At 63.1% G+C, this 10,515-nt stretch overlaps 1 protein-coding gene across 3 annotated transcripts in view; it reads left to right on the plus strand.

The window, feature by feature from the left end:
- AHDC1 (AT-hook DNA binding motif containing 1) overlaps positions 1-7,330 on the plus strand; it is a 50,561-nt gene extending 43,231 nt beyond the window's left edge. For all 3 annotated transcript variants that reach the window (XM_064731337.1, XM_064731339.1, XM_064731336.1), the window contains 3 exons: positions 73-5,133; positions 5,243-5,835; positions 6,755-7,330. In XM_064731337.1, coding sequence (XP_064587407.1) covers positions 150-5,090 — 4,941 coding nt within the window. In that variant the 5' untranslated portion in view covers positions 73-149 and the 3' untranslated portion in view covers positions 5,091-5,133; positions 5,243-5,835; positions 6,755-7,330. The remainder of the gene's footprint in view (positions 1-72; positions 5,134-5,242; positions 5,836-6,754) is intronic.
- The last annotated feature ends 3,185 nt before the right edge of the window (positions 7,331-10,515 follow it).

Here is a 10,515-nt window from a genome sequence, read left to right on the forward strand (position 1 = left end):
TGAGGCTCTGCTGGCTGTGCTCGGCCGGCAGTGCCTGCGGAGCCTCACTGTGCCCCTCTCTGCCGCCCGTAGGTCCTGGTGTCACCTTCCCTGACCCCCATGTCAGCAACTGCTCGGCCAAGCGGCACGCGGGGGAGGAGGAGGTCAGGATGCGCGTGAAGCCCCCGGGCCCAGTGGTAACGACCAGCGTTGTGCGCGGCTCGCCCGACTACGTCCGAGAGCCCAAGTTCTACCCGCCGGGACACCCGGTGCAGCGGCCGCCCGCCTGCCCGGCCGAGAAGGCGCTGTCCTGCAGCGTGCTCAGCTTCCCTGAGGGCTCGTGCCCCGCGCTCGGCCGGGAGCACCAGCCAGGCTCGCTGCTGCACGGCGACCCGGCCGACCGCTGCCAGAGCGTCCACGGGGGCACCAAGGCGGCCGAGGAGCTGCTGGGCTGCGCCGGGGAGCCCCGGATCCTGGGGGGCAGCACAGAGGAGGCCTCTGCCCGCGACCGGGCGCCCAAAACCTTCCCCAACGCGACGCTGGCCTCGGGCCGCTGCAACGTAGACGGCATCCTCGCCTTGCTCCGCAGCAAGTGCGGCAACGGGCACATCAACCTCCACCCTGTGGTGCAGCTCATCGACATCATGAAGGACCTCAACCGCCTCTCCGAGGACCTCAAGAACAGCGGGGTGCACCTGGACTGTGGCAGCCTCCGCGGCGGCGGCGGGGCTCACGAGGACAGCCGCCTCCTGCCCGCTGACCGGGACCTGCAGTACAGCTTCTTCTCCTCGCCCTCCCTGGCCAACAGCATCCGCAGCCCCGAGGAGCGGGGCGTGCTCCTCAAATCCGACCCGTCGCGGCACCCCCGGCCCCCGGCCCGTGACGGAGAGCCCGAGGGAGGCGGGGGGAGCACCCCGCAGCCCCCGGGACACGCTGTGGGTGTGGGGGACGTCTCCAAAGCCCCGGCGGACGAAGCCGGCTGCTCCCAGCCCGATGCCAGCGATTACTCGGAACTGGCCGAGGCGGACATCCTGAACGAGCTGGCCTCCCTGGCTTGCCCGGGGACGCAGCTGCTGGAGTCGCAGGCGATGGAGCCGCAGCCCCAGTTGCTGCCAGCCCAAGAGCTGGACTCCCAATCCCGGCTGTTGGATTCCCAGTCCCTGGAGTCGCAGCCCCAGCTGCTTGATTCGCAGAGCCTGGAGCCGCTGCCAGAGTCGCTGGAGCTGCAAAACCTGGAGCCGTTGGGGCTGCAGTCGCTGGAGCCGCTCTCGGAGTCCCTGGAGCTGCAGTCGCTGGAGCCTCTGTCCGAGTCGCTGGAGCTGCAGTCACTGGAGCCACTGGCGGAGCCTCTGGGGCTGCAGACCCTGGAGCCGCTGCCCGGAGCGCTGGAGCCCCCGCTGCTGCCCACTGAGCCCTCGCTGCTGGAGCCGCAGCCACTGGGCACCGTCTCAGAGCTGCTGGAGGCGCAGCCGGGTGCCGGGGACCCTCTGCGGCCCCACGGGCTGCAGCCCCGGCTCGGGGGGTGTCCCCTGAGCACCATGGTGAAGCGGGGTCCCTGCGGGGGCCGGGGGGCCGGGCGGTGCGGCGAGGACCACCGCAAGTACGCCCTGCGCCGGACTGATAAGCCAAAGATGCTGTGCCGCCGGAGGAGGGCGGGCCGAGGGCGCCGGGTGGACATCACCCCCGAGAGCCACGTGCTGTCCCCCCTCACCCTGCCCGCCGAGCTGCCCCCCGGGCCCGAGGAGCCTGAGCCTGACACCCCGGTGCTGAGCCCCCCGCCGCCACCGCCTCCCACCACGCTGGACCCCAACGAGATGCCCAAAGCCCCCGCGGCAGGGAAGAAGAGCAAGTGCCGGGGGGTGAGGAAGATGGTGGTGAAGATGGCCAAGATCCCCGTGTCCCTGGGGAGGAGGAACAAGACCACCTACAAGGTGTCATCGCTCAGCAGCAACCTGAACCTGGAGGGGAAGGAGCTGGCAGCCAGCAGCTCCATGGAGCCCACGCCGCTGCTCAAGATGAAGAACAATGGGCGCAACGTGGTCGTGGTGTTCCCCCCTGGCGAGATGCCCATTATCCTGAAGCGCAAGCGGGGCCGGCCTCCCAAAAACCTGCTGCTGGGCCAAGCCAAGCCCAAGGAGCCCACCCCAGAAGTGAAGAAGAGGAGGAGGAGGAAGCAGAAGCTGGCCTCGCCCCAGCCCTCCTACATCGCAGACACCAATGACAGCAAGGCCGACTACTCGGATGTGTTGGCCAAGCTGGCCTTCCTGAACCGACAGAGCCAGTGCTCGGGGCGCTGCTCGCCGCCCCGCTGCTGGACCCCCAGCGAGCCCGAGTCCATCCACCAGGCCCCCGACACCCAGAGCATCTCCCACTTCCTGCACCGTGTCCAGGGCTTCCGCCGGCGCGGCGGCAAGGCCGGGGGCTTCGGTGGGCGCGGGGGCGGCCACGCCGCCCGAGCCGCACGCTGCTCCTTCAGCGACTTCTTCGAGGGCATCGGGAAGAAGAAGAAAGCGCCCACGGCCCTCCACGCTGACCCCGTGCACCCCCGCAAGCGCGGCCGGCTGGAGCCCGACCCCGTGGGCAAGCCCAAGCGGAAGCGACGGGCGCGCAAGAACGGGGCCCTGTTCCCCGAGCCCAACTCCGGGCAGAGCTTCGGGGACGGCCCGGCCGCAGAGTGGGGCGGGGGCGAGAAGGGCAGCCCCTGGGCCCCCCACCACGGCCACCCCGGCGGCCAGCCTGGGCGCAACGGTGGCTACCAAGGGGCCGAGGCGAGGCCTTTCCACGCGGCGGGGCTGGAGTCGGGCTCCTCCGGCCGCGCTGGTTTCTATGCTGGCAGCGCACCGTCCTCGCAGACGGAGGCCGGCCCGGAGCGGCACAGCCTCTTCACTGGCTACTTCCGCTCCTTGCTGGACTCCGATGACTCCTCCGACCTGCTGGACTTCGCTCTCTCCGCGTCCCGCTCCGAGTCCCGCAAATCGGCAGCCGCCTACTCGGCGCCCCCGGCCGCGCTGCCCGGCCAGCGGGGCATGGCTGCCTACGCTGCCCGCGGCGGCAAAGTGCCGGCGGCCAGCCCCGGCGCCGAGGCCTTCCACGCGGCCATGCAGGGCCGGCCAGCGTTCCCGCCCGGCCGCGCCTCCAGCGCCTACGGGGTGACCCAAGGCTCCTCCGAGTGCCGGGGCACCGAGTCCTTCCCCAAACTGGCCCCGCCATCGGCCGTGTCCCGGTCGCCCACAGCTCATCCAGCAGCTAGTGGCACGCCTGGCTACTCCCCATATGGCAGCTACGGCAGCGCCGGGCAGAGCGTGGCACCCGCCAGCGTGTTCCCGCCAGGAAAGCAGTACCCATCGGCACAGGACTGCCCCAACAGCAAGGACTGCAGCTTCGCCTACGGCAGCGGCAGCAGCCTCCCGTCCTCGCCCAGCAGTGCCCACAGTGCCGGCTACGCGCCACCGACAGCCGGTCCCAGTTTGCCACTGGGAAAAGCCGCCTTCTTCAACAGTGCCGAGCAGGGGGGGCAGTTCTCCAGCGCCGCGCACACGCCCCTGCGCTGCGACAGCCGCGCCAGCACCGTCTCGCCCGGCGGCTACATGGTGCCCAAGGGGTCAGCGTCCTTCCAGGCCTCCCCTGAAAACTGCCGGCAGTTCCCCAGCTCCGCGCCGTGGGCCTTCCGGCAGGGCTACGGAGGGTTGGACTGGAGCTCGGAAGCCTTCAGCCAGCTCTACAACCCGGGCTTCGAGTGCCACCTCAATGAACCCAACGTCATCCTGGACATCTCCAACTACACCCCGCAGAAAGCCAAGCAGCAGACGGTCTCTGAGACCTTCTCGGAGTCCTCCTCTGACAGCACCCAGTTCAACCAGCCGGCTGGTTACCGGCGCGCCAACAGCGAGGCGTCCTCCAGCGAGGGCCAGTCCAGCCTCTCCAGCCTGGAGAAGCTGATGATGGACTGGAATGAGGCATCCTCTGCCCCTGGCTACAACTGGAACCAGAGCGTCCTCTTCCAGAGCAACTCCAAGCCCGGTCGAGGCCGACGGAAGAAGGTGGACATGTTCGACACCTCCCACCTGAGTTTCTCCTCCTCTTCCTCATCTTCCTCCGTGTACGCCTCCAAGAGGAACACGGGACCCCGGCAGCCCCGGGGCTCCCGAGGGGCTTGTGCCTCCAAGAAGGAGAGGGGCACGGGCAAAGCCAAGTTCCCCACCAAGTCGCAGGCGGTGAACCCCCTGTTCCAGGACAGCACGGACCTGGGCTTGGACTACTACAGCGGGGACAGCAGCATGTCCCCCCTGCCCTCGCAGTCCCGGGGCTTCGGGGTGGGGGAGCGGGACCCCTGCGACTACAGCGGCCCCTACTCCATGAACCCCTCCACCCCCTCGGATGGGACCTTTGTGCAGGGGTTCCAGAGCGACTCCCCCGGGCTGGGGCAGCCGGATTTGGAGAGCAAGCACTTCCCTGCCCTCCCGCACCAGCTGGCGGCCCCCGGCCAGCAGACTGTGTTCGAGGCCGGTTTGCAGAAAGCCTTCTCGCCCAACTGCTCCCCGACCCTGGCCTTCAAGGAGGACCTGCGGGCAGGCAGCATGCGGAAGCTGCCCGCCTGCGACTCGCTCAAACACAGCATGCAGGGGGGGGCCCTGCCCCACGCCCCGCACCTGGCCTGCCGCGACCTCCCCATGCCTCAAGCGCACTATGACTCCCCCAGCTGCAAAAACCCCCCGTACTGGTATTCCCCCAACGCCAGCACCCGCAGCCCTTCCTACGACGGCAAGGCGGGGGCTGGCATGCTGGTGGACTTCATGGGCAGGACGGACCCCCCGTGTCTGAACCCCCACTTGGGCAGCCCGAGCAGCACCCACCCCTCCAAGGGCGAGAAGGAGCCCTTGGAGATGTCCCGGGCCCACCACCGGGGACCCTACGCTTGTCCCCTGATCAATGACTTGAACATCTCCCCCGTACCGAGAGACTCAATGTTGCAGCTGCAGGACAACTACAGGTACCCCAGTTTTGCACCCCAAGGGCACCCCGTCATGGCCCCCAGCCAGAAGAGCGGGTTTTTGGGACCCATGGTAGAGCAACAGCACCCTGAGGACACTTTTACGGTCACCTCATTGTAGTGTCTGCTGACGTGCCAACGGGACAACGAGGTTTTGTTACAGGGTAGGTGGGGGAGAACCTGGGAGTGAGGGTGGCAGGAGGGGACACAGGGGACCCTCAGGGCCCTTCTCATCGTGTCCCCCTCTCTCTCCATGTTGTGTTTCTCTTTCAGAGGTAATTTAGCCAGCACTTTTTTCTGGAACACTTTTCAAGTTCTGTATTTAACTGGGATTGGAACCGTTTGTTTGTTTTCTTAAAAAAAAAAAAAAAAAGAAAAAAAAAGAAAGAAAAAAGGAGAAAAAAAGGAGAAAAAAAAAAGATAAAAAAGATAAAAAATAAGTGAAACAAAAGGAAAAAATTAATAATAATGGATGAAGAGAGAAACCCCCCGTTTTTCCCCCTCCGCACTCAAACCCGCTCCGCCTGCCAAGCTCCGGCTCTGCTTCCCGGACTGCCGCCCCCCCCGCCCCGCAGCAGGACAATCGGACGGACGGACGGACGGACAGAGCGCAGGCCCGGCGCAGGGGCGCGGGCAGGGAGGGCAGGGGGGCTCTGGGGGTCAGTGCTGGGTGCCCCCTGCCCGCAGCCCGGCCGGGGCCCCTCGGCCGCCCCGGGGAGGCTGTTTGGGGATTCTTTTCTGTTCTTGTCCCTCCCCGCCCGCTGTCGCCTGGGGCTGCTCCCGCCGGACGGACAGCGATGGGTGCTGCTGATCCCTCCAGCTGTGGCAGCGTCGCCAGCGGGGCTCGGAGACGCCACCGTCACCAGGTGAGTGCCAGCTGTGCCAGCTGTGCCCCCAGCCAGGCTCTGCCGCGTGCTCCGTGCCCTGGTGGGCTCCCTGACCCACCTGCACCCACCCACAGGGCGCCCCCGGCCCTGCTGGGCTGTGAGCCCTTGGGTGTTGTCCCACCAAGCGCCAAACCGGGGACCCTGTGGGCTGCAGAGCCTGGGGGTGGCTGGAGCCCGGGCTGGGGGTGCAGGCTGTGCCAGGGGGTGCCAGGTGAGGGGGTGTGGGGTGCCCCAGAGCCCTGCTCGGGTGCCAGATGGGGCCAGCAGGACTCCAGAGCCCTGGGTACGTGGGTGCCAGACAAGAATGAGCAGGAATCCAGGGTGCAGGGCTGGATTGGAAGGACCCAGATCCCCTGGGACATGGGTGCCACACTGGGGTGAATGGGACCCCAGATCCCCTGGGACATGGGTGCCACACTGGGGTGAACAGGACCCCAGTGCCTGAGTGTTGGGGTGCCACATTGGGTGAATGGGACCCCAGATCCCTGGACATGGGTGCCACACTGGGGTGAACAGGACCCCAGTGCCTGAGTGTTGGGGTGCTAGGTTGGGATGAGCAGGACCCCAGATCCCCTGGGTGTTGAGGTGCCAGGTTGGGGTGAATGGGACCCCAGATCCCCTGGGTGTTGAGGTGCCAGGTTGGGGTGAATGGGACCCCCAGATCCCTGAGTGTTGGGGTGCCAGATGAAGGAGGCAGGCATGTCCCCAGTCCCTGGGTGTGTGGGTGCCAGATTTGGGGTACCGGTCCCCGGGCATGTGAGTGATGCCAGATTTGAGGAGCAGGACCCCGTCCCCCGGGTTTGGGGGTGCCAGACCCCCGCTCCGCGGGTGCTGGGGGGCCGGGGGCGGGCAGGCAGCCCAGGGTGGGACCCTCACCCCTCTCTCCCTGTGCCCCCAGCCCCAGCACCCCCAGCGCTGCGCCCCCCGCCCGTCGCGGCCGCCGGAGCGGAGCAGAGCAGAGGAGATGGAGAGGAGGGGGCGCCTCCGGAGGGGACCCCGCCCGCCGCCCCCGCTTCGCCCCCGGCCCCGCCTCGGCCGTGGCGCCGGCGCCGCGTTCTCTCTCTCCTCCCAGCCAGAAGCAGCAGAGGGACTCTTTAAGTTTTATTTTTTATTTGATTAATTTTCATTTTCTGCACAAAACCAGCAATTGTAAATACTTTTGAAGAAAAGAAGTTAAAAAAAAAATGTTTAAGGATAAAAAAAAAAATTTAAAAAGCTGAAAAATCAAAAAAAAAAAAGAGAGAGAGAGAGAGAATCATGCACCAGAGGGAGAATCCAAAAATGATGGAGAACTGGCCTAAAGCATCCAAGAGGTGAATATGCAGCAGAAAAGAGCAAAACCCCCCAGTATGCACTGAGAAAAAATTTATTTACAGATCGAGCAACAAAAAAAAAAGAAAAAAAAAGAAAAAAGTGACAATAACCTATTTATTGTATATAATGTTTTATTATAAATCGTGTCTTGTATATTGCATTCTGTACATCTGCTGTGGTTTTGTGGTGTGCAACTTCCGCATGGGTTCCTTGGGTTTCCGTTGCCTTTTTTTTAATGATTCAATGATGATTTGAGTTTTATTTTTATTATTATTCTGAAGAACGAAGGCGGGTTTTTGATTTTTTTTTGTTGGGTTTTTTGTTTGTTTGTTTTTTTTTTGGCAGTACACACCCAAAGATCCAAATTTGTATAAAAACAAAAAGGAGTTAAAAAAAAAAAAAGAAGAAGAAAAAAAAAAACTTTAAAAAAAAAGGAAAAAAAAAATAAGGACTAAATCAATCACAGACCCTCTTGGTGGGGAGGGGGAATGGGGGGCTGGGGTAAAGGGGGTCCCTTTCCCGGGGTCCCCGGGGCGGTGGCGGCGACGAGCTCAGGGTGGGGGTGCGTGTGTGGGTGCCAGGTGGGCTTTGGGGTCCTCTCCTCCCACAAATTCCCTGTGTGTCCCCCCCTCCTCGAGAGTTTGGCAATCTCTGTGCAGCTTTGTGGGTTGTGCAAAAAAAGAGAAAAAACACACACACACACACACACAAAGAGAAGAAAACCACCCTGAAATGGATAAAAAAGGCAAAATTCACAAAAAAGGAAAAAAAAATAAAAGGGAGAACTACCCAAATTTGGTCGAAATACCCCCTCCTTCCCCCGCCCCCCCAGCTGCCCTGTGCAGTGCTTGTGCTGCCCTGGCCAGAGGGGCCCCCCCGAGCCCCCCGGCCCCCGCTTTGCCCCTCAAACGGTCTTTTTGTGTTATTTAGGAAGGAATTTTTAATAGGCACTTTTTTTATATTAAAAAGAAACCTATATATTGAGCGATGCCCGCTGCTTTCTTGCTTCTCTTTTTTGGGGGAGCACGGCCTGGCTGTGCCGGGGGCGGGTGTTGGAGGGACCCTGACCCTCCCTGGATTTCAGAGGTGGAATTGCTCCAAGAAAGCTGAATTTTGGTACAAACAGGGACGCGGTGCCACCCGAGGGCTCAGGGGACAGTGCCAGGGCCCGGTGGCACTGTGGGCACACACGGGGGGGCTCTGCAGGCAGGAGGGCTTTGCCCACCTGGCACCGCCGGGGTGAAGGGGCACAGGGGCACAGGAGATGGATTGGAGAAGCGTCACCGCCAGAAAGGAGCAAAGAGAGGAGGAAAATAAGGACAGAACAAATAAAATTCAGAAATGCACCAACCTCCAGCCTGGGAAGGCGAAGGCAGCAGCTTCTGGGAGAGGAGAGGGGGGTCCGGGGTTGGGGGGCACAGCTACCTGTGGGTTGGAAAGGGGAGAGGGGCCAGGGTGGGAGAGGGGAGCAGTGCCAGGACAGGTGAGCGGTGCCCAGGTGGGACAGGTGAGTGGTGCCAGCAGAGAGGAGCGGTGCCACGGTGGGAGCTGAGCAGTGACACAGTGGGACAGGTGGGCAGTGCCCAGGTTAAGGAGGTGAGCGGTGCCAGCGGGGTCGGGGCTGAGGAGGAGCTCTGGGTGAGTGATGCCAGGGCAGGTGAGCAGTGCCCAGGTAGGAGGGGACAGGTGAGCGATGCCAGGACAGGTGAGCAGTGCCCAGGTAGGAGGGGACAGGTGAGCGGTGCCAGGCAGGTCGGGGCTGTGGAAGAGCCCTGTGGGGCCGGGATCAGGGGTTGCTATGGAGAGGAACACGCCGCGCACTCTGATGGATGGGGGAGCGGGGGATCGGGTCTGCGGCGCCCCCCAGCCCGCGGGGCGGCTGAGGAATTGGGGGGATGCTCAGGGACCCCTCTGTGCTGGGGGTGCTGGGGAGGGTGGGGTGAGGGTTGCAGCCCCCCCTTCCCACCGTGCTCACACAGAGGACAGGGCTGGGGGGAACGGGACCCACCGGGGGCACCCCCGTGTTGTGCTTCCAGCCTGGTGGGCACCAGTGTCCCCTGGCTGTGACACAACGGGGGAAACTGAGGCACGGGAGCAGCCTGGGGGCTCCGGCCATCCGTGGTGCCCTGCCTGCGTCCAGCGCCCATTCCAAGGTGCTGAACCCCCCCTCTGGCCCCTCCTGGCTGGTCTCGTGGGGGTCCATGACCCTTCATTCCCAGCTTGCCTCCGGTTTCCCACCAGCATCAAATTTACTCTTTCCCGCCCCATTTTCCCTCTCTCCCGTTTCAGGTCACAACAAGCAGCCCTGAAAGATGATTAAATTCCCCCAGTGGGTAAATCCCACCAGGAAGCATCACCTGGCACACCAGAGCCTTGCTGGGTATGACTGGCTGCTTGGACCACAGCTGGATTTCACTTATTTTATTATTTTTTGTCTTTTTTTAAAGACAAAAATAATAAAATAAGTGAAATATTTTTTAAATTATATCTCTGAAGCAGCATGAGCCACTCTAGAGCCTGAAAAACCTCGTGATGGGGCTGATTGTTGGGGATTGATCAGCACAGCCCAGCACTGCCTGGATTTGCTGGTGGAAAGGAGGGAAAAGCTCAAAATTTGGGGGGGAAATGATTGTTTTGCTATTTTTTTATTTGTTTAGCAGGGATGTTTGGAAGGTTTCTGGGAGCTGCATTTGGGAGCACCCAGGGTGAGCCCGGCACGGCCACGTGGTGTGCAGGGATGTGGGGTGAGCCGGGTCCTGGTGCCTGGCTGTGCCTCGGGATGGAAATGATGGTTTTAATTAAGCAGCTCTGCTGGGAGGAGGGCTCTGGCCTCTCAGGATGCTGCAGCTTGGAGACAGGGATGCTGCAGGCCCGTGGGATCGGGGATGCTGCACTCGGAGGGGCCCAGGGCTGGGCCAGCACGCAGCCAGAGCTCTGGATCCATGGGGAGAAGGATGTGGGGAGGCTCAGAGGGCTGTGCCAGGATCCAGCTCCCACCTGGCAAAGCAGCTCTGCCTCCATTTCCACTGGCACCATCCCTTGGAAACACGGCAGGAATTTGCCCCCTGCCCCTGCCTTCCCCCTGCCCATCACCCGGGGCCGGAGCCGGGGCAATTCCCTATTCCCGGGGCTGTGCGGGGCTCGGGATGGTGAGCACGGGGTGGATACACACGTGTTGCACACCCCTGTGCCCCAGTCCTGGCACGGGGATGGATACACACGTGTTGCACACCCGTGTGCCCCAATCCCAGCACGGGGAGCACGCGGGATGGATGCACACGTGTTGCACGCCCCTGTGCCCCAATCCCAGCACGGGGAGCACATGGGATGGATACACACGTGTTG

Source organism: Zonotrichia leucophrys, chromosome 23, assembly GCF_028769735.1.
Source record: "Zonotrichia leucophrys gambelii isolate GWCS_2022_RI chromosome 23, RI_Zleu_2.0, whole genome shotgun sequence".
Taxonomy (NCBI): domain Eukaryota; kingdom Metazoa; phylum Chordata; class Aves; order Passeriformes; family Passerellidae; genus Zonotrichia; species Zonotrichia leucophrys.